The sequence below is a fragment of the Myiozetetes cayanensis genome, unplaced genomic scaffold (assembly GCF_022539395.1).
Source record: "Myiozetetes cayanensis isolate MyiCay16 unplaced genomic scaffold, myiCay2020 scf1, whole genome shotgun sequence".
In the NCBI taxonomy this organism is placed as follows: domain Eukaryota; kingdom Metazoa; phylum Chordata; class Aves; order Passeriformes; family Tyrannidae; genus Myiozetetes; species Myiozetetes cayanensis.
The window spans coordinates 93,890,547-93,914,096 of record NW_026086604.1 but is presented as its reverse complement, the minus strand read 5'-3'; the positions used below and the strand labels follow the sequence as shown (position 1 = coordinate 93,914,096).

At 37.8% G+C, this 23,550-nt stretch overlaps 1 protein-coding gene across 3 annotated transcripts in view; it reads left to right on the top strand.

Annotated features, from left to right (window-relative positions):
- Positions 1 to 23,550, top strand: part of RECK (reversion inducing cysteine rich protein with kazal motifs) — a 52,244-nt gene that overhangs the window by 8,742 nt on the left and 19,952 nt on the right. Inside the window, exons 3-11 of one of the 3 annotated variants that reach the window (XM_050308580.1) lie at positions 110 to 184; positions 4,520 to 4,556; positions 7,819 to 7,904; positions 9,186 to 9,233; positions 10,244 to 10,285; positions 19,155 to 19,188; positions 20,072 to 20,269; positions 20,676 to 20,943; positions 22,437 to 22,616. In XM_050308580.1, the coding sequence (XP_050164537.1) occupies positions 110 to 184; positions 4,520 to 4,556; positions 7,819 to 7,904; positions 9,186 to 9,233; positions 10,244 to 10,285; positions 19,155 to 19,188; positions 20,072 to 20,269; positions 20,676 to 20,943; positions 22,437 to 22,616 (968 nt within the window). Of the gene's footprint in view, positions 1 to 109; positions 185 to 4,519; positions 4,557 to 7,818; positions 7,905 to 9,185; positions 9,234 to 10,243; positions 10,286 to 11,798; positions 11,983 to 19,154; positions 19,189 to 20,071; positions 20,270 to 20,675; positions 20,944 to 22,436; positions 22,617 to 23,550 lie in introns of those variants that run through there. The other 2 variants (XM_050308587.1, XM_050308594.1) reach the window with 2 other exon arrangements.

Sequence of the window (23,550 nt, the reverse complement as noted above, 5' to 3'; positions counted from 1 at the left end):
TCTCAAAGGGTTGACAGTGGAGAAACTGAAACCAGTGAAATCAGTTCAAAAAAGTTTTTGATATGCAGTTCTATTCTCCATGTTTTAAGGTGTGTTTTGTTTCTAACAGATTTTGTCTTCTAAGAGTGATTCCCGTTTGAAGCACCTACTGCAACGAGCACCTGAGTATTGCCCGGAATCAATGGTAAGTCTTGCTAGAAAAAAAATCTTATAGTGAAATTTGATCCTCAAAGTAGGATTATTATTTTGTAAAGCCATCATATATCATGCTACTTGCAATAAGGTGGCTTGTATAAGCTATAAAATGCAATGAAAATCTTATCTGTGTTGTAAAAAATTATGCTGAGTGATTGTTACTTGGATGTTGATGGCAGCAACTTGAATTAGATCATATGTTCCAGCTTGTGTATGGGACAAAGCTGTGAGGTCTTGGTTGGGCTGAGGCAAGGAGGCCCACATAGGTGCACTGAATTGTTTATGGCTGTATCTGATAAACTCGAGTAATGCTTTCGTTGGAGAAGTAAGATTATGGTTTCCTAAAAGTTCTTTAGTGTTTCACTAAAAAGATGAAGAATGTAAATCTGCTCCTTGTCTAAGGGATGATCTAATCGGGAAATAGATAAGTACTATCATTCAGACTGTAAATTTTAGAGTCTTATCTCTTGGCAACCTAGAATATCTGAATACATTTGCTGTCTGAAAAATCTGCTTTCTTCTTGCAATTTTTGTTACTTCTGAACAGTATCAGTTCTGTTTCCAGCTAGCCTAGAGCATATGCTCATCTCAAATGGGCAAGGTGTAGGAGTACTACATCTAGGAATAACATTTTATAAGCAACTTCACAAGACTGTGTATGCTTATAGATCCTCTTCTTCTGTGTGTCAAAGTTCCTTAAGCTTTTTGTTTCTATGGATCATCAACTCTAAGGCCCTGGAAGGTTATAGACAGCTGATGTTTTGAGTGAAATCTGGCATGAAAACATATTGATGAATAGCATTTGTTTGGGTACTGGTTTTCTTTATCTTTCATTCCATGATAAGAAGAGTAGAATCTTACTTATACTAGTGGAGAAGTGCATTTTGTAAGAGGATCGGAGAGCATCTGAAAGGGGAAAAATGATTGACACGATGATTTTTTTAACTCCCAATTACTGTCTTTATAAAGGGAAAGTTTGCTGTCCAGGGTGGATCTGAAATGAATATCACTGAAGTGAACTAATATTTATAAACTTTTGCAAAAGACATCTAGATATAAAAAAGTTAACAGTTCAACTTAATACCATATTTACTGTTCTCAGATATCACTTGTCTTTGTTGTGTTCTGGAAAGGTGTTCTGGTGCCATTCCACAGATGAGCAGGTTTAAATTTAATCAGATGGTCTATATTCTGGAGCACTGGTTACATTGTGTTGTGTATATTCCTTCAAGTAAGATGATAGAAAGAGTATTGCCTGGTATTAACTAATAAAGTAACTGCCAACACAAGAGGTTGTTCTTATCTGATAATCATTTAGGTTGGAAAAGACCCTAAAGATCATTCAGTCCAATTATTAACCTTCTTATGAAATAAATGAAGTCAACTGAATCAATGGGATGGAACTTATAGTACTAGCAGCTCTTTACCATATTCTTTTGATCTCACTTTGGCTCTTGTATAAGTGGGAAACTCCCACAGATACAGAGGAGGACAATTTTAGATCACTAAATACAGATCCATTGCAACTTTAGATAAAGTGATTAATTCTTGTGATGACAGAATCAGTGTGTGACGATATGGGTTTCTGTGTCAGTGTGGTTGAATTGAATTTTTCATTTTGTTTTAAAGAACATGTTCAACACTCTTTCATTTAAGACCCCATGTGTTGGGTTGACCCTGGCTGGACACCAGTTGTTCACCAAAGCTTCTCTCATTCCTCTCCCCAGCTGGATAGGGAAGAGAAAATATAACAAAAAACTCATGGGTTGAGATAAGGACAGGGAAGGGTCATTCACCAGGTACCATCAAGGGCAGAACAGGGTCGATTTGGAGAAATTAATTTAATTTATTGCAAATCAAAAGGTCAGAGTGGGATAATGAGAAATAAAGTGAAATCTAAAACTACCTTGCCCTCACCCTTCCCTTCTTGGGGGAGAGTGTTGATCTTCTGGAAGGCAGGAGGGCTCTTCACAGGGACCTGGACAAGCTGGAGAGCTGGGCTGATTACAACAGGGATGAGGTTCAACAAGGCCAAGTGCCAGGTCCTGCACTTTGGCCACAACAACCCCTGCAGCGCTACAGGCTGGGGACAGAGTGGCTGGAGAGCAGCCAGGTGAGAAAGGGACCTGGGAGTTTGGATTGACAGGAAGCTGAACATGAGCCAGCAGTGTGCCCAGGTGGCCAAGAAGGCCAATGGCATCCTGGCCTGGATCAGGAATGGTGTGGCCAGCAGGACAAGGGAAGTGATTCTTCCCCTGTACTCAGCGCTGGTGAGGCCGCACCTGGAGTGCTGTGTCCAGTTCTGGGCCCCTCAGTTCAGGAAAGATATTGAGGTGCTGGAGCAGGTCCAGAGAAGAGCAACCAGGCTGGTGAAGGGACTTGAGCACAAGTCCTGTGAGGAGAGGCTGAGGGAACTAGGGTTGTTTAGTCTGGAGAAGAGGAGGCTCAGGGGTGACCTCATCACTCTCTACAGCTACCTGAGAGGAGGTTGTAGCCATGTGGGGGTTGGTCTCTTCTCCCAGGCAATCAGCAGTAGGACAAGAGGGCATGGTCTTAAGCTCTGCCAGGGGAGGTTTAGGTTGGATATTAGGAAGAAATTTTTTACAGGGAAGGTAATCAGGCATTGGAATAGGCTGCCCAGGGAGGTGGTGGATTCACTGTCCCTCGAGGTTTTTAAGATGAGAGTGGATGTGGCACTGAGTGCCATGATCTAGTAACCATGGCAGTGTTGGATCAGGGGTTGGACTTGGTGATCTCAGGCGTCTTTTCCAAACCAGTTGATTCCATGATTCTTCCAGGGCTCAACTTCTCTCCTGACTTCTCTACTTCCTCCCTCTGAGCAGTGTGGAGCGGAGCATGGGAAATAAGGATTATGGTCAGTTCATTGCATATTGTCCGTATTGATCCTTCCTCTTTGTGCTCTTACCCTGCTCCAGCGTGGGGTCCCACCCACAGGACATGGTCCTTCAGGAACTGCTCCAACCTGAGTCCCTTCCAGAGGGTGCAGCCCTTCAAGAACAGGCTGTTCCAATGTGGGATTCCCGCAGGGCCACAGGACCTGTCAGAAAACTTGCTCCAACGTGAGCTGTTCTCCATAGGGCCGCAGGCCCAGCCAGGGGCCTGCTCCAGTGTGGGCTCTCTGCAGACTGAACTTTCCTTCAAGGCACACCCACCTGCTCCAGCGTGGGGCTGCAGGTGGATTTCTTCTCCCCTGTGGACATCCATAGTCTGCAGGGGTACAGTCTCCCTCACCATGGTCTTCACTACAGACTACAGGGAAATCCATGGTCTGGAGCCTGGAGCACCTCCTCCCTCTCCTTCTTCACTGACCTTGGTGTCTGCAGGGCTGTCTCACATATTCTACCTCCTCTTTCCAGCTACAGTTGCACAGTAGTTTGTACCCTTTCTTAAATATGCCATCCCAGAGGCACTGCTAACATCATTAATGGGCTCAGACCAGCTGGAGCCAGCTGGAACTGGCTCTGTCTGGCATGGGAGAAGCATGGGACATGTGACAGGCTGGTGTCTGACATGTAATTTCTTTTATACTAGCCCCAGTGTAAAGAGTCCCCTGTAGTCAGCCTGGTTCGTAGTAATGAGAGAGATAAAGACAACAGCTCTTTTGATAAGCTCTTCACCTTTCTTTTTTCCCCATTAAAAAAAAAAAAAAAAAGGAATCATTTGCAAAAATCTTCTGCCTAATATCATCAGCCTTTTAGCACAACCTGTGCTTAGGACCAGAAGTGCTTTGCAGTTGGGGTGAACCCAACAGCTCCCTGTTGTAACTGCTCATGTTAGTAAACTTTACGTATGCAAATCTTTCTTCCATGCAACTATCTTTCCCTGAAATTAATTTCTCTGGTCTCTGGGATACCTTAAAACCTTTTTTTGGCTGTTTTCTGTATGATTATTTGTGTTGTTTGGGGTATTTTTAAGGTGATGGAAAGGAATACTAGGGCAATAAGTTTCTTCACAGACTTGCTCCCGGATAAATCTTATTCATTGTCTAAGTTGCTATTTAGTTCTCTAAACACTGGTGGAGAAAGTTGACTAGCTAGTGTATTCCAGGTAATCACAGTATGTTCTGCACCTGCAAAAATGTTTCTGTTGATTCCACAGTCAATGGATAGCAGTCTCCTCATCAAAGGAGTGGTACTCAACTTCTATTTTATAGCACTTCTTCAAAAGATGTTTAAATGTAAGAATTCTTCCAGTTAATTATTTTAAGCCCAGTGAAAAAATGCTGAAAATGGTAGTTTGAGTCTGCTAGAAACCCTCCTATTCTGTTGACTTACATTTGCTTAATTGCATTTTTACTTTTCAGAGAGAAGTGTGGGCTTGTATAAATTCTTCTTTGCCAGGTAAGATATACCAGTTTACTATTGAATCATGTTGTTTTATCACCATATACATGGTTTGATTTTGTGTCCTCCAACTGCACCTGTAGGTTTCATGATAATTTAACTTCTGTTATGCTTCTATTATAAACTGTATTTAGTGTCTAGTTTCCTTTAGTATATACTGAGTTTCCTGTGCATTTTATTAACACTTCTTTTCCTAGTTAGAAAATATTTAATATTTTGGTCAAACTGCTGGGCTCAAAGGTTTGTGATCAGTGTCACTGAGTGCAGCTGGAGGCGAATATTCCAAGGATTGATGCTGGGTCTAATCCCGTTTAACATCTTCATTAATGATGGAGGCAGAGTGTACCATCAATGTATTTGGAGGTGATGTAAAATTGAAAGGAGAGGTTGCTAGACCAGATAATTGTGCTGCCTTTCAGAGGGATGTTTGTTAGCCAGGGAAACAGGCAGACAGGAACCTCTTGAAGTTCCAGAAGAGGAGGTGCAAAGTTCTGCACCTGGTGAAGGCCCATGCTCCACAGCACACAGGAGGCTGACCGGCTGGAAAGCAGCTTTGTAGAAACATACCTGGGGTCCTGGCGGATCACAAGTGGAACGTGATCCAGCAATGTGCCCCGTAGCACATTGGCCAATAGCACCCAGGCTGCACTAGGAAAATGCTGCCAGCAGAGCAAGGGAACTCATCCTTCCCCTCTAGTCAGCATTAGTCAGACCACTTCAGGGATTCTGTGTCCAGTTCTGAGCTTCTTGGTACAAGAAAGCTGTGAACACACTGATGCAAGTTCAGCAAGGACTTGAAATTTTAATTTTAAGGTGATTAAAATTTTCATCTAGAAATGCACGCATCTTAATTACCTTAATGACAAAATATATTTTTAAGTTGCTGTATTAAGATTAGAGTTCAGTGTTTCTCAAAAATGTGATCACAATTTTTTCTTCATAAGCTTGTCTGCTACTTGGATATAACCTAAAGAGAGAGCCACTTGCCAAGAAAATACTAACTACAGCTGAAACTTATCAGCCTTCCTAATTTGGCATGTATTTGTAGTTTGCTTCATTCTTCTATCACAGTTTAGTTTAGTTCCAATATGTCTGAAAAACACAGGCTCTGTATCGCACAAAATGTGGATACCTAATTACTTAGTGGTGATTCACTGGTGACTGTTCAGTGGTGACATTGCTCCTAAAGCTGTACAGCTGTATTAATCATGTGTTTTTTCTGGATACAGCTGGTTATTGCAGCAGAGATTTCTGGAAATCTTGTTTTCATACTGAACATGATATTTGCTTAATGTTTTTTAGATTGGTTATGCCTCACAATATCAATCCTAGTAATTAATATTCTACCAAACATTATTGTTCTGATTGAAAGGAGTCTCCACATAGAAATTTATGCAGAAACAACCAATACGTTCTTTAATGCCTAAACCAGAACATAGTGTGTAGTTGATTTGGCAATACTGTTGAGACTTTCTATGTCACCTGTGTTTGTAAAGATGACCAATGTATTTTAAGGGCAGTTTTCTTCATGATAAATACCAGCTTGTCATTGGTTTCCATTGATTGCAATTATTTTTAATTGCTTTTTTCTCCCCAATGTTTTCCTATCATTTGAGTTTAATATCACTGGTCTTGCTCCTAGCTCTTTCACTTCTGTTTTTCAAAGCTAAACATCCCTTGTGACTCTTCTAAATAGGCATTTCTGCTAGGCTTTAAGAGCATTTTTTTAAATTAAGTTGTTCATTCTTTTACTTACTACTTTGTATTTCTACATAAAGAATAAAATTTGTGCATGTAATAAAGTACTACTTAGTTTCTAAAGTATTCATAGCAAAAATGAGTGGTTCATTTGAGTTAAATAATTCCACCTCCTGCCCTAAGAAAAAGAGTGTAGCAAGTTTGTCACAACTGCTGGGCAGCTGCACAGGTCAAACATTCCCTTTAATTATTTCTGTATTTAAAGTTACATGAGAAATAGATACAGGAATGCATTTTTATTTTATTTCTGATGTCTTGAAGGTCTTAGAAAATCTGTGTCTAGGCATATATTAAGAGGATGAAACAACTTAGGGCAGCAATTTGCTTTTCTGTGTAACTTTATGGTAAGAAATGAGGATAATGGGAATAGTGAAATAAATGGATTAAGAGAGACAGGAAGATGTGAAACTTTTATTGGAGAAATTTCTGGATCTGAAAGCATGTTCTTGGGGAGATAAATTACAGAAGCAGCATTGTGGGTTATCTCCAGTAGGCAGCTAAATACCACACAGCTGTTTGCTCATTCCCTCACCAATGGACAGGAGGGAGAGTCAGAATGGCAAAAGTGAGAAAACCCATGGGTTGAGGTAAAGACAGTTTATAATTTTAAAATAGAACAGAAAAAAAAGCAATAAAAAAAGATGGGGGAAAAAAAAAAAGAAAAACAAGTGATGCAAAAGAAAACAATTGCTCACCACCAACTGACTGATGCCCTGACAGTTCCCAAGGAGTGGCAGCCCCCACCAACCTCTAACCCCCCAGCTTTTGTGGCTGAGCATGATTCCATGTGGTATGGAATGTCCCTTTGGCCAGTTGGAGTCAGCTGTCTCGGCTGTGTCCCCTCCGAACCTCCTGTGTACCACCAGACTACTTGTGGGTCCATATGAAAAACAGAAAAGGCACTGATGCTGTCTGTGTTAGCAGTAACTAAAACATCCCTGTATTATCGACACTGTTTTAATCAGAAATCCAAAACATAGCCCCATACAAGCTCCACTGGAGAAATTTAACTCCGTCCAGACCAAAACCACTACAGGAAACTTGGAGAAAAGTTAAGGATCATATTCTGCATTGACAAAGTTGGTAGAAAAATATGGTATTGAAACCAACATCGGGATGCATCTGTAAGAGATAACGTTGTTAATTTTAATTATTTTTTCCTGGGGGTTTTTTATTTGCTTATATTTCAGATTAGATAAGTTACCCAAAACCAGTACTTCCATCGAACATATAAAATAGTTCACATGTAAAACATCCTTAAGCTCCGTGTATGGAAGGTACTTCATTAATTGCCAGGTTCAGCACTTATGAAAGCACAGACTTGATCTCTTCTTCTTAAAGTTGGTTTGGAATTCCAGTAAAAATCAAATCTGTAAATAGGCTTCTTGAATGAGAACAGGATTATCAAATTTGAAAAGGAACTGGCTCACATGGAGGGAAGGGAAAACGGTGGCATAGTTTCTCTTTCTACTCTAATCTGTCTGTCATCTTATTTTCCAAGGAGTTCTGAAGAAGTCTGACGGGTGGGTTGGTTTAGGTTGCTGTGAGCTCGCTATTGCTGTGGAATGTCGGCAAGCATGTAAACAGGTAAGGCTTTCTAACTTATTGATGGAATCCATAAAGGTTCTGAAGCTTTCTTTGGTTATGCTACACTTAATTCCTTGAATTTTTTGTTTATCATCATCCTTGTAACTCAGTTGTGGAGCACATACGTACTTAAAATTCACAGTTGTGTCTTAATCTTGACCCAACAGCCTACTATAAATTATTGTCGTAAAAAAACCAATGCTACTTTCACCTAAAAGCACAGCGTTTAAACCATATGACAAGAGATGAGCAGTGAGTACCCAGAGTAGTGTGGGAAAGAAATGAGAAGTGAGTAAACAAACTATGTATTTTTGATCTTCTGGAAAATAAGTTACATGTATTTGTTCTCAAATTCATTTTTTATCAAAGTTTTCAAATTTGTCTTAATGTTTAAGTGTTTTCTGGATTTGATTAAAACACTTCTGTTTATTGCAGTGTCCTATGAAATTCTATGACTTTGATCTTATGATTGTTACATCATTTCTTATTATTCTCCAAATCAGGTGCTGTGTCATTTGATTGCAGACTCTGCTGTCTCAGAGTCTTGGCTGTATTTTGTACTTTAGCAGCATCTAGTTAAAACGTTTTGTTTTATTCTCATTTATACTAATACACCGATACTTCCCAAATATTAGGGATAATGGGAAATATTTGGATTTTAATTTTGATTCTTGAAATTTGAAGGGGTTTTGGAGGCATTTTAAAGAAGGTGATATAGGTCCAAGGTTGGACTTTACCTAGGTGTTTTAAATTATTGGAGTAACATGTTAGTAGTAATAATAGTTTTGAATATCTGCCATATGAAAAAAAAGGAGCACAAAATATTCTACAGAACAAACTGATCTGCAGTTTGAAGGGAGAATTTCTGCAATTCAGTTTGACAGTAGTAGTGTTGTACATACAAGAGAGAGGAGAAGAGAAAGGGACATTAGCATGCAAAAGGGGGAGATCTTTATGCCCAAGTTCTTCCATTTCCTAAATGCTTCCTGTGTTCTGCTCTATCTGATAAACCTTTCACAAAAACAAAGTTGCCTTGTATCAGCTAACTTGGTGCAGAAATAGGAAGTTTTGGGTTTTATTAAATGTTGTATTGACAGTCATGGTTTCTGCTTTTTTTTTTTTGCAAAAGCTTTAAATGCGTTCTTTAGGTTCTTAAAGGAACATTTAAATTGATCATGAACCCGTTGTTGTCACAGTTAGTTTAAAAGTAAAATTGTCTTTATTTTGCAACATGATTTTATTATTTTCTGCTACAAATGGAGAAATTTATCTGTCTTTCAGGCTTCTGCAAAAAATGATGTTTTAAAGGTCTGCAGGAAGGAATATGAGGTATGTGATTTTGTCTGAACATATCTGCCTAAAAATCAATGGCTTTATAAATTCTGTAAAAAGTATACTGTAGAAGAGGGAAAGTCCTGTCTTGTTATAATCATATTTCTGGATATGGTCATATGATTTCATCCAAATGTAAATCACCTCTCCCTACATTTTTTGTAGAAGTGTAATTGTCCTCTGTAAAAAGGTCTTGGTTTTTATATCTTAATTTCAATGAAAAAGTTGCTACTCTCAAACTGGAGACATGGATTCCAAGAAAGTTTATTTCATAGGAATTTTGATCAAAGTCAGCATTCATTGTGATCATTCTGTCAGAAACTTTTCAGCTTCAACAGTGAGAGAGTCAGCTTAAAAGTGACCTAAAGAAATAAACTCAGGAAAGAATAGCCTTTTAATATCCTATCTTAATGTAAAACATTTCAAATATATAATTCTTTTGTAACATCAGTGAAACTGTTAATGCTTGCAATTATTTTTACTGTCTGCTCATAGAATTAATTGTCATGGTATCTTCAAAAATCTGCCTTTACCTGTGTTCTTTTTAACACAGTGTGTAGAATTGCTGTTCTGCTACGACTGCTTTTCTTTTGATTTGTTTCTTAATGAAGAGATTCCAACTGCCCCGTTTCCTTCTGCCCTGACTTAGATAGTCCTGCATCAGTTCTGCTCATAATCAACAGTTCAGGATATCAGACAATTTTCTGTTTTCTTGATTTGAGCAGAATTGGAGCAGCTTTCCTGTTTTTTCCTGGAAGCAGTAAATTGCTTTTTTATTTTCTTTTATTTTTCCTTTGGTCCTTTTATCTAAACAATTTACCGAGTGTTTTCCTAGACTCTTCACTGTTGAACTTAGCATAGGTTGTTCTCTTAAAAATGAATTTTCACTTTAGGTAGTTCTGTCTCCTCTCATGCTATGATATGCTATACTCTCAACATCTGCAAGCTTCTCCTCTATTATGCTGGTCTGTTTCCTTCTTTTTTTCTGGTTTTCTGCATTGCTGTAGGAGGTTGGCCAATATGGGTTGAAGGAGAACGTGAGAGGAAAGGTAAGAGAAAAAAGAATGACTTCAAAATGGTGATAGTCATTTACTTTACCAGTTTTTATCTGGAAGTTTGAGAAGTGGGGTCCTTGCGATGAAGCAAGAGTGATCTTGCTGTTGTTGTACAGAAAACCTTAATGCTTTCTATCTCTGCAACACTAAAAGAGAAGGAGAGGGAGAAAAATTGTAGTAGAAGGAATCAGTCTTCAGGCTGGTGGAGAAGGAATGAACTTTTTTAATGAGGACTAGGTGTAGTAGATACAAGTGGCATGTCAAGGACAGAAATTAAGTATCTGATGTGGTAGATCATCAGTTATTACAGAGTTTTGTATGATGATGGGTTTTTCTGTGCATCCAGGCTTACAGGTAGTCATGAAAAGTTGTACTTACAATGCTCTCAAGAAACTCTGGTTGTATAAAGTTCAAGGAAGTTTTGCCTAAGATAGGAGATTCCAAAAAATACTTCTGGAGGGAACCTGCAGTTTCCCCACACCCTAGATATTCTTTCTCCTTTCTTTAAAAAAAAAGAAGTTCCTGGTGCTTTGGTGTATGTGTCCTGCTCCCTCTGCAGTCTGTGAGTAGCTTCTGTGTCTGTGACCAGTACTGTACTTTGCATTCAGTGGGGTTGGCTGGGGAAGGCACTGAACTGGGGAAGAAGTGGCTACTTCAAACTGAAAGAGGTGACATGAGATCAGAAACAGCCTGTGAATCACATAAATACAGTGTCATATATACTGCGTTTGCCTTTGTGTTTAAGAGTTCATACTTTGCTAAAAATGAGGATCCAACTTGGGAATTAGTTTACAGTATAGATCATAGTGCTTGTTCATCAGCTCTCAAGTCTGTTGCTGAGGTATTTAATATATAAGTACATGACATGAAAGTAAAAGTCAGATTAATTAAGGATGTAAAAGAATAATTCCCTTTTTTGTAAACACTCTCATAGCTTATCAGCTTTCTTAACTCTCTTATGTACTCAACTAATGATTTCCCTGAGAATTTTCACAAGCTGCCTAGAATAGTTGACCCAACTCTGCATAGTACTTTTCTGTAATCTTTTGGGATTAGAGAAGCAACTTCGTGAGTTACCCTTCATCTTCCACTAAGTTAGTGAGTGTGAAGAATGAGGTAAGTCTTCAAGGGTAGAGCGTAGGGTTCAGAGCAGTGCAGAAAAAGAAACTCCAAGCAGGAGGTATCACCCAGTTTGAAGTTGCTAAATGGAGTCTCAGGTTGTACTGAATCACTTTAGCATTGGTGTGCCTGCTTTTCCCAAGATTAATTGAAGATGCTTTTTCTGCTCATCATATGTTGGGTTACTTTTACTGTAAATACGTAAGTTGCTTTTAATTTGGAGATTTTACACACTTTAGAAAAGAATCGTGTTGGAATAAGCTATTCATTTTTGATCAATGCATTGAAGGTTGCATGTCCTGTTAAACAGCTTTTATTTTCAAGTAGCACAGCATACAGAAATGAATAAATTTAACACAACTTGCTGAGTATTTTAGAATGTTACCAAAAGATATTTTATTTACCTTCTTTTAAAGAATTTATTCTAATAGCCTTTTTTCCCCATCTTCTGCCTCTCAGATACTCGTTTTGTCATCTTCAGTTTTCCTCTAGTTCTATGCATCTCAGCTCTCTTATCTTTCACTACTTCTTCCAGCTTTCTGCTATCCTGTTCATCTTCCTCTATAAAGAAGGTAGGTAATAGTCAAAGAAAGAAGAAAAAAAGAAGTGGAGACGGTATGGATTGTATGTAGGATTTTCTGATTTTCGTGTTTTAAAAGTTTCGTGTAAAGAGGAGGGTCCGTTTTTTGAAAAAACTGCATGAAATACGGGTAGCACTAAAATTTGCATTAGATTGCAGCTCTTGAGTCTGTGCACTGCATACTGTGAGTTCACCTCTCTGCACATTAAGAACTCCAGATTTCACTTCATGTGTTCCAAATAAGGCATTCAAACTTCTTTGGTTAATTTGGCACTGTGAGAGTTTTACTGCAGTTGAGCACTACTAACATCTGCCAAGCAGTCAAAATACAACTGGAAATGTCACCAGTTATTTGGCTTCTGCTCTTAAAACTAGTTTTGATGCAGAGTAGTGAATGCTTTTCATGTCTCTGGACTGTTTAAAGGTATTTTTGCTCTCACAGATTTGAACACTCTTTAGCCTAATCTGTCTTCGGGTTTTTACAGTTTTTTAAACACAGAAACTTCAAATGCAATGCCTACAGCTTCAAGTGCTGTAATTCAGAGAAGTATTTACTGTGCTACAGTATTGGCTTGTCTTATCGTCTAGAGTCCCATGATCCTGCTTTATGCTGAGGTTTTAGTGAACGCTGACTACTAATTACCACTGCTGAAAAATGCAGTCAGCAGTTTTTAGCCTGTATCTAATTGTGCAGATTGCTCAGAGACAATAGATAATAAGGAACTGTTTAGGACATTGTTTAGCTGAAGGTTCCTAAACAATTTTAATGAACTACTAAGGCATTAGGAGTGTGTGTGGCCTCTGGAAGTACTATTTAAGGAATTCAGGATGAACTCTGACACATTGTAGATAATGTTGTTGTCATCTGCTGGTTCCTTTTGTCTCTGTTCTCTGCTATTCAAACAAAGTTGATAGAGCACTCAATGATCTTGCTAAAATTTAAGTTGCAGTGATTTTGTTCTACCTTACTGTGCAAGTGTTCTCACTTCTTCACTGGCTTACATAATTGAAAAATCTTGACCTTACTTGTTAATTACTGCAAGCTTTTAAAGTTCTTAAAATGTTCACTAGCATTTGACACTTCAGCTGACTCCACTAAACCTTAGTATGTTACCTTCTGTCATCAGTTATCTTCCATCAATAAATTTGAAGATTAAATTAAGTCAAGGAGAGATTAGCATGGTTTTCATTGCATAGAGTGTATTTTAATAAAATTAATAAATGAATAGTGTATTTGTTAACTGTAGGTAATACTTACAAATTAAGATGGCCTTAATTGGATAGGATCTAGATTCAAATATTTGCCATGGTTGGGTTGCCCAAGCTAACAGTACAAAACTTATTTTTCTGCCAAAGTTAGTAGCGTAGATACTGTGATGCTTTTTAGGGAAGAAAATAATCTTTTTTTGGTTTTTAGCAGAATACTCTTAATTTCTGATGTGAAAGAGCAGCTTTGCTGTCATTTTTCATTCAAGACAGAGCAGGCAGCCATTTAGAAAACATGTGCTTGTAATATGAAAGCATGTCTTACAGTGCAGAGGACTTCTTCCTTCAGCAAAATGTTCTGTGCTTGTTTGTGTTTGGGTGTGTGCATTTTGGGTTTTGAGCCGTTACCTGCAGCTGATGAGCTCCAAAAAGAGCGAAACCAGTTAGGTCCTGCAGTACTGGCTAAAATCTTTCTTCGAGAGGGTTCTGGCGACGAAGACTGAACAATGTTCTCTGGTGGATAAACCTCCATAGCCTTTTTCAGTTTTCATAACACCAAAAAGAAATCTTTAGACTTTTTTCTCTAAGCTGTAAGTGGTTGTGTTGCCAATGTCTGCCTGCCACTTTCCACTCCTTCTGCTTATAGTCTCACTGACTTTAATGACCAGTTTCAGAAACATTTGTCTTAAAAAAAAAAAAAAAAGAGAAGTCTGATGCACCAGTAAAACAAATCGTTATGGTTGTGTTTTAGAAATTTCAATATTGACATCTTCGTTCACTTAGTAATTTAATATTCAACACAAGTTGAAAATGGAGTATGTGCACAGTATTACCTTTTCACCTTCATTTTCCAAATCTTGATGACTTAGTTGTTCTTTTAAAAAGAACATCCTTTTCTCCTCTTTTGGTGTTTGTGTTTGGTTGGTTGATTTTGGTTTGGTTTTCCTTACCTGTATCTCTCTTTTATCTTTTGCTTTGTTTTCTCGCTCTTTCTGTTCTGACAGTTCAACAGCAGAAGGACACTTGAGTGGGCAAAAAAGCTTGTGATTTCTTAAATATGAGAACTACTTTATTAGAGATAGGCATTTAACCTTGTGTTCTAAAATTAAATTATGGTTAGTAATTCAAATCAGACCAACTGTCTAATGCTGTTACCAACTCTTTTACAAACAGGTGATTAGACACTAATTTTTTTTTTATATTCTCTCATGTCCCAGTAGCTACACTCCCCACATGTGTATCTGTACTTTCTTTGGTGGCGACAGGCACTTAGAGTTTTGTGAAATATGGTGAGTTGCTGTAATAGCTTAGTGCAGCTGAAGTTCTTCCTGTGCCTTTCTGCAACTGCAATTTTTCCACACATGTTCCCTCCCACTGCTAGCCCTACAAATACACTTCTTAGCTCTGGCATCTGGCAGGTCCTTCTAAAAGACGGTGTCTAAAAAAAGGTTGTTCTATTCTATTCTTAGTGTTGCCTGTTGAAATTGCTGAATTAAAACACTAGGAGATGAGAAAAATGAGTTTTCAGCAAGGCTACTGAGAAAGATCAGGTCATGAGAAGATGAGGTAAAGGTGATGTAAAGGCATACAAGACTGTACAACTGGGAACAGGGACAGAAGAGTTGTAAATAAGGTAGAAAAGAGAAGTAAGACCACCTCCTCCTAACAGAAATACAAGAATTATTGCAACAATTCAGCAGTCTATATTTTAAACTATAGTTTTAAAATACAGAAAGAATATTTACTATCTGGTTAGGGCATCCTGCCTATATGAAATTGCTCTGAGAAGATAATTTCGTCTCAACTCAAAACCTTCCTTAAGAGTAGGAACATTAGTAGACACTTGAATTTCCTCAACATTTTCCTCTCTTTTGTGTCCCCTGAGCTAACAGGGCCACTGACACTGGCCTGAACTGCTTTTTAATCACTTTTTTGTATCATTCAACTTTTAAATGTCATGACAGTTTTTATCTGAGTTTATTGCAGCATTACAGTATAAATCTGAGAATTGTTTGTGCTAACAGTATGATCGACTACTTGGGTAGTAACCATGACAGATGGACTTCAGACTTTCTGGCAACCTCTACTGTCCCAGTGCATTAAGCAGTAAAGTTACGGTGTTGCTTTCTACCTGGCTGCTTTGTATGCCACCTTCTAGTGCTCGATACAGAGTGTCTGTGGAGCAGTCTAATTCCAGCAGCCTCTGAGGACGGTCAGTTTTGGGTTAGAGGGATGTTGTGCATGGCAACTCTGATCTGACAAGTTGTTTCTCTTTTCATATATGGAAGGTCCCAAAGAAACCAGGTGGCCCCATCAAAACAATGCCTTTCTGATGACCAGCGCCTGGGCGTTCATAGAGAAGGATGTATGGTGCTGTAAAAATTACATGAGCCTTTAGGCAACAGTATGAATCTATTCCTTACAGATATAGGATGGTGACTCTGTCTGTATGTTCTTTTTCCCTTAATTCTGTTGTCACCTCATCTGTGTTAAACAGATGAATTACAGGATTTGCTTTGTGTATTGTAAAGAGGGAAAATATGAAGTTAATTGATGAAAACTTGCTGCTGGGATGAGGAGTGTTACTGCAAATTCATTCTGAGTCTCATAGAAATTATGCAGTATCCATGCTTTTGGGAGTAAAGATCTAAAATCAGGTAGGGGATATTCTTGGAATGAAAATAAAATGTCTGAATTGTTACTTTGTGAGATTTGGGACTCTTTTTTTTTTTTAAGTAAGGCAGATTTTTCAGTTTTTGTGTGAAGTATAGTCAAGAGACCTGTTGCTTTTTTCATGGCACTAAAATTATAAGTAGTTGCTGTTCATGGAAAAATAACTTAAATTTTCAAGTTAGGGTCATTATTTCACATCTGCCATTGCTTATCCAAGGTTTAAATTAATGTCTGACTGTTAATAGAAGAAAATTCTTGCTGCTCATTATGGTATTGGGACTGTCCTCTTCAAAATCTTCAGTTTAACTGTTACTTCACTATCCAAAAAGATATTATCCAAAAGGTGATGTAATGGAGACTATAGAAAACAGGATGGTAGCAATATGGTTTACATGGCGCTATTGGCAAGTTGGAACTTGGTATTTAAATTACAGTGTAAAGTAAAATTATTAATGGCATGATACAAACTGAAACATCAGGGCTTGAAGTTTTTCAAATCTAATATAAAATGTGAGTCTTCAGATCTTTTGGTATAGTAAATAGTTCTTTTAGCTCTTCAGATTTTCATCAGAACCATCTATGCAGGACCATTTATTCATTTTAATGCTAATTCATACATAGAGAACCAGTCTGTGTTCTGAACTGTTTACTCTTAAATGAACAACAGAAAAGAGAATGAAGATAGCTATGAAAATAAAGAACATTTTAAAAAGAATCATGTTTTTCCTGAGGTAGTCAGAAAACTTGCATGAGAAAAATTAGAAAAGGGAAAGCGAGATTGTCAAACTCTCTGGTTCTCTAGTGGAATAAACTTGCTTACTGAGTGGCACTTCAATGGAATAAGAAGTTAAGTTCAGACTCTACAATATTTACTCATTCTGGTGTCAGGCTGTAAGATGCCTCTGAAGGTAAGAGAAAGGGAAAGTGTGGATTGTGTACTGAAGCTGCCTCACAGACATGACACTGCCTGTTTGTGCCACTGCTGAGAACAGAGGTACTTGCCCTTCTGTGCTCAGCATGACTGAATGCGAGTGAGCTGCTTGAGAGGAAATCCTCAGCATTCTGATGTTGCAGTGACTGGTATTCTTATGAGTTAGCCACTGGGAGATTTGATCACTTTGATATTCACTTTGCTTTTCTCTGTAATTCTACCTCGTCTGTAGTGGAGAAAATAAGGATGCTCAGTGTCCCATCCGTCCTGGTCTTGAACCCTGCCCATACCTGGCAGTGTTCAAGGCCAGGCTGGATGGGGCTCTGAGCAGCTTGGTCTAGTGGGAGGTGTCCCTGTCCATGGCAAGGGGGGTTAGAACTAGATCATCTTTAAGGCCCCTTCCAACCAAACTCATTCTATGATTCTGTTCTATAATTCTACGCTACCAAAACAGATTAAATTACTCAAATGGTCTAGAGATGCAGAAGAAAGCAAGTAGAGAATATGAATGAAAAAAACAAATTCCTGCACTCAGAACAGTTCCTAAGAAAAAAGGAGAAATAAAACCATCAGGTTGATTCCTAACACATTTGTATTTTCATCTGTTTGCAGCAGTACAGATTTTCACACAAATACCCCCAAGATTATTTAGGATAGCCACTTCTCTGCCATGCAGTAAATACTAGCAACTAACATAGATGCATAATCTAGTGAACTATAGAGCTTAAACTAGCTCTGTATTTTGAGCTCTCTTCCTTGTCTTAGGTAGAGGTAGTAGCATATCTGGTACTTTCCTATACTGAAGCAAGACTTTAATCCCACATTATGTTTGTGGATTAATCTGATGGTGTTTCTGTTTTCTTCTCTAGATTTTCTCTTCTGTGTAAAACACAATTTTGTTTAATGATAGGGATAGGGGAAATGGAGATCAGAAACTTTATGAAGATGGTGATTGCGTTTGGTCACTTAATGCACCTTAATGTATTTGATCACTTTTTGTAATCTGGTGTTCTGACAAGTTTAGAGATCAGTTGTGGAGGTAGTTCAAATACCTCTTCTGTTTTGCAGTCATGTAATTTTAAAGTCTTTGATAACTGGCAACTACATCTTGGAATTTCAAGCTCATGACTTCATCTTTTCATAGAGGTCCAGAAAGCTTATATGCAGTATCTAAATTTTTTAAGAAATATACCTTTTCAGTGAGGCAAAGACTGGTTGTTTTGGGCAAGAGTTCAGTAGTCTTGAGGGAGGTGATTTTGCCCCTCTGCTCTGCTCTGATGAGACTCCACCTGGAGTACTGCATCCAGGCCTGGAGTTCTCAGCATAGGAAGGTTGTGGACCTGTTGGAACAAGTCAGAGGAGGGCCACAAAGATGATAAGAGAGATGGAACACCTCTCCTGTGAGGACAGGGTGAGAGAGCTGGGGTTGTTCAGCCTGGAGAAGAGAAGGCTTCAGGGAGACCTTATAACAACTTCCAGTGCCAAAAGGGGCTTACAAGAAAGCTGGGGACAAACTTCTTGGCAGGGCTTGTTGTGACAAGGGTTAGTGATTATAAACTAGAAGAGCATAGATTCAGACTAGGTATAAAGAAGACATTTTTTTTATGATGAGGGTGATGAGGCACTGGAACAGATTTCCCAGACAAGTTGTGGGTGCCCTATCCCTGTAAGTGTTCAAGGCCTGGTTGGATAGGTCTTTGACCAACCTGGTCTAGTGGAAAATGTCCCTGCCCATGTCAGGGGTTGGACTAGATGACCTTTAAAGGTCCCTTCCAATCCAAACCATCCTATGATTGCTCTGTGGATTAGAGACCTGTGAAACAAACCAGCAGGGTGTGTGCATTTCCCTTCTTCTGTCTTTTAAGCTGTGCCTTTTGGCTATAGTTTGAGGGAGCTGACTGCATGTTTTAGTGTTTTAAGGTATATTGTTGTGGAATTAGTGTGTTGAGATTTTCTATTTGCATGTATGCATCTGTGCAGCGTTCTTTTTTTCTTTCACATAGAATCTTTAAAATTATTGTCCTTAAAAAAAACCAAGCCAACCAACCAAACATATTGGGACACCCTAACATAGCATTCTGTTTCTAAGCTAGTCCAGGAAAGTCTTCCAATTTGTTTGCTTGCTTGAGTATTTATCTTGAGTATTTATTTATTATGAGTACACATAGAACTCGAGTGACCCCTGATCTTTTGATTTCCTGGTTTCACTGTTTGTATAGTGTTTTTGTTTTAATCCAATCCAGTTGGAGCAAATAATACAAAAGATTTATTTGCTCATTATAAAAAAGGGCTGGACACTTAAATATTTATTCAAAGTTTTCTGGCTTGTAACACTGTTTTTGTTTTGATTTCAGAATGCTCTCTTTAGTTGTATTAACAGAAATGAAAGTAAGTATATAATTAATAGTTTGTTTTGTTTATCTTTTATATCATTCTATCCTATTTTCTCTAAAATGTAAGAAATTATGGGGGTGTACATATACACAAACTCATGGACTCAGTTCCATAGAAGGACAAACCACATGCATAAATTGTCTTACTCAAGTGATAAAGGGAGGAGTTGGACTCAATGATCCTTGTGGGTCCCTTCCAACTCGGCATATTCTGTGATACCATTTACATCAGGTTTTAATTTGTGTATTTGTATTTGTCTTTTCTGTCATTTTTTCCTTCTGCTTTGTTCATTTGATGAGTGCTAAGTAGCAAAATTAAATGCAGAGTTGAAATTGTGAAGAACCATGCAAGTGTTTTGTTGCCTGATATCTGTTTATATAAAATGAAATCAGTGTCTCAGAATTCAATCTAGTAGAAATAGTTCTCAAGAGCTATTATGTATATTTAACAACATACCAAAAATGGGTGAATCACAATACCATCTCTCTGGGTTTTTTGAATGATACTACTTTCATGTTTATTTGTTTATCAGTAGTATTTCTCTAATAATTCAATTGTAGGACAAGTCTGGTTACCTCAAATAAGAACCGAGTAGCTGAAGATAAGATTCAGCTGGCTTACTGGTCTCTTGAACTTGAGTTCAAGGCGGCTTTAGCGACTTTTTTCTGCTGCCAAACAAGGAAATGTAATTTGGCTAGTTACAGATATTTCCAGTCATTATGTAGACAGAGGTATTTTAATAGAGCATAGCATTTCTTTTTTTTTTTTTTCCCCGTGGTAATAGCTTGAGCGTCACTGAGTGTTGTACAGACATGCTCACTTCTTCATTTCTCTGCGTAGGAACCCATACGTTTTCTGTGTTTGTTTGCTTCCCCAGTGGGGTCAGTCTGTTGCAGTTATGCAGGTCATCACACAAACTGCCGGGAATATTGCCAAGCAATTTTTCGGACAGACTCTTCTCCTGGTCCTTCACAAATTAAAGCAGTTGAAAATTACTGTGCCTCTATCAGCCCTCAGCTTATACACTGTGTGAACAACTATACACAGTCATATCCAATGAGAAATCCTACAGATAGTAAGTATAAAAAAGTCTTTCTGTACTGAAACTTATAAAAGATACAAAAATGAGGACTGTATGTACCTTTTATATAAAATGTGTTATTGTATAAGACTATTGTATAAATTATATTAATGCATTTTTATATTATAACTGTAATTATATTAATTTCTATATGGATAACTTTTGGGTTTAGGTGCTTTTGATTGTTGATTTTTATTTATTTTTCAGTTTTACATATTGATTTTGTGTTGAGTTTTTTTTCCCATGGTTGGTTCTGTATGCATTTAAGAGAAGCAGTGTTATTTGAGATTCTTTGGAGGGGAAGAAGCCCCCTTAAAGCACTTTTTCTCTGAGGGCTGCTATACCATGCATGTTGAATGTTGTTGTATGCTTGACCATTACTTATTTACATTTTAAACAGGTTTGTATTGCTGTGATAGAGCAGAAGACTACGCATGTCAAACTGCTTGTAAAAGAATTCTAATGTCAATGAAAACAGAGCTTGAAATTGTTGATGGACTTATAGAAGGCTGTAAAACAATGCCCCTCCCTCAGGATCCACTTTGGCAATGTTTTCTTGAGAGTTCAAGATCTGTTCACCCAGGAGTCACTGTGCACCCTCCACCTTCAACAGGCCTCGATGGAGCTAAGCTCCATTGCTGTTCTAAAGCAAATTCTTCCACATGTAGGTCAGTATCTCTCTACCCTCATTTCCCATTGTGAAAGTCCTTCAGAATTTGTCTCATTTCAGACCTTTGCCTGAATCTTGCTATGTATGTCAGATAGAAATTTCTAGAATTCTGAGAAAAAATACAGGTGTCAGTAGTATCTATTCAGTTCAATACTTTGTATCTCAAAATATACTTCCTGTAAGAGGGTTCAACTTTTTCTCACATTTAGCACTGGCTTAGTACAGCAGACACAGTAAGCTAATGAAACCTATACTATACTTGTGGTCATAATAGCCAATATTGCAACCTCTGGTCAAGAGGTCTTAACCAGATCTCAAGAGAGCCAAGGGGGCAATGAACTGCACAAACTCTCAGGTGTCTGGTTGCTTCATGTTAAAACCTTAGCAGTGTTCCTTACTAGATGTTCTTCTGATTTTTTGTCAATGAAGAATAACCTAGGTTACTTAGTAATTAAATAGGGGAACTAACTACTCCAACATTTAAAAAACCCAGCAGTTTTCAGCAAATAGTTGCATGCTTGCAAAAAACTCTTATTGAAACATTTTTAGTTTAGGGTGATTTTCTGTCCCCTCTAAAAACAGATGATGATTGCATTTCAAACATGTCAGTATACCTAAATAAGTTGCAAACTTTGATTTCTGAGCTGTTGCTTCCTTTGATAAATAAGTTTCCAGTAACAAAAGAAAAGATCTTGAATTAGCAGGATCTATAATGAGTTTAGTAGTAGAGCCCTAGAGTTGTTATTTCTTACAACGTTGTAGCATTGGCAGTCCATACGATAACTTTTACTTGCTTGCTTTGGCAATGACTTCCAAAAATGGATCCTTCCTTCAAGTTTTCACCACAAAGGAGATCTAATAGCACAATGAAGTTCCATACCTTCAGCTGGGATGGGAAAAATAGTTGCAGCTTGTAGGATGTGGCTGTGAACAAAGTGAGTTGAGTGTTGTTGACACCAGGAAACATCTCAAACAAAAGCAACAGTACCCCTGTTTCAAACATCTGGGCAAAAGAAGGAATGTATTTTTCTTGACAGTCATTTCTGTAGGAGAAGAAAGTGTTGTTTGAGGCTGAAGGATGGGATTACAAGTTGCTCGTTATGATGTCAACATAGAGTTATTACAAATAAAATTAGCTGGGCTAGTTCTCACCTCAAAGTTTTAAGTTCACGTTTCCAGCTATTACAGTTTTATTGGATATTATGGTTTTATATTCTGAAGTCTTTGAGTCTTGCTAGCTCAAAGATTTGCTAGCATTCTTAGGCAAAATACCTAAGAATTCAATTTTCTAAGGAAGCTTAGAAAACACAAAGAGGGGTTATTTTCTTTGAGCACAACGTTTGGATACCCTGGCAGACTTTCTGGGCTATAAAACAGTCTTCTATGGCAAGCGTAGGCTGTTGTGACCAGCAAAGAAATGATGGGCTCTCCTATATCTGAGTGGTTGCTGTTCTTTTCATTTTATTTTCTTCATCTCTGTGTTTTTTTCAGAGAGCTCTGCACTAAACTTTATAGCACGAGCTGGGGCAATTCACAGAGCTGGCAAGAATTTGATCGCTTTTGTGAGTATAATGCAGTTGAAGTTTCCATGTTGACCTGTTTAGCAGATGTACGAGAACCTTGTCAGCTGGGCTGTAGAAATCTTACTTACTGCACTAATTTTAATAACAGGTAGGAGAGAGACACTGAATATTTTATAAAGGAATTCTGTGCTTTGATTTAAAAAATAAAGTTAAATGTTTTTCAGACTTATTTTGAGATTGTATGTAGCTGTCTTTCTGCAAATATGTTTTTAGTTAATTTAAAAATAAAGTTTTTTCTAGAATGAACATTTAGAAATGTATTTAACAACAGATATAACAAAACTTACAAGAATAAAAGCTAACCCATGAAGTTGTAAAATGTCACTATGTATTAGCAACATATTCCTCTGTCTTTCTTTATAGACAAGTAAGCCATGATTACTGAAATGTTGTGTATTACAAATAAGGTTAAACTGCTTGTTAAATTCACATGTTACTGATTCTCAAAACTCCTTTTATTGGAGACATAGTTCTGCAGGTTTATACTCTATAAAGCATGACTTAAAAGTGGCATCTGAGTTAGTAATTGCAAGGGTACAAATTTAATAGCTAGACTTCAAAAAAAAATTGTCATCTATTAGAGGTCACTAGCTTTTTTTTTAATAATATGGAGTGTCATGAGCGGGAATAACTAAGAGAATAACTAAGAGAATCACAAGCCTGAGCAACTACAAATGATAAATTAACTTGCATTAGTGATTCACCAGGAAACATACACATAGACATTTGGGGTATGTGGGATATTTGCTGTAATGTCGACTTCAGGTAAGAAATATTTAAGATCTAAGAGACAGAAGTGAGAAGGGAGGTTCAGGCTTGAGTCTTAAAGAGCTTGTTTTACTTAAAGACAGATTTCAAATTGATTTTAATCTTGATTAACTATGGAAGGGATTAATTTCTTGTATATCATAAAAAGTAAGCCATATGAAGGTTTAGAATTCATATGGTGAAAGGTAAAATGTGTGGTATTTTCTTTTTTTTTTTTTTTTTTTTTTGCATACATGCCATATCTTATCTTCTTT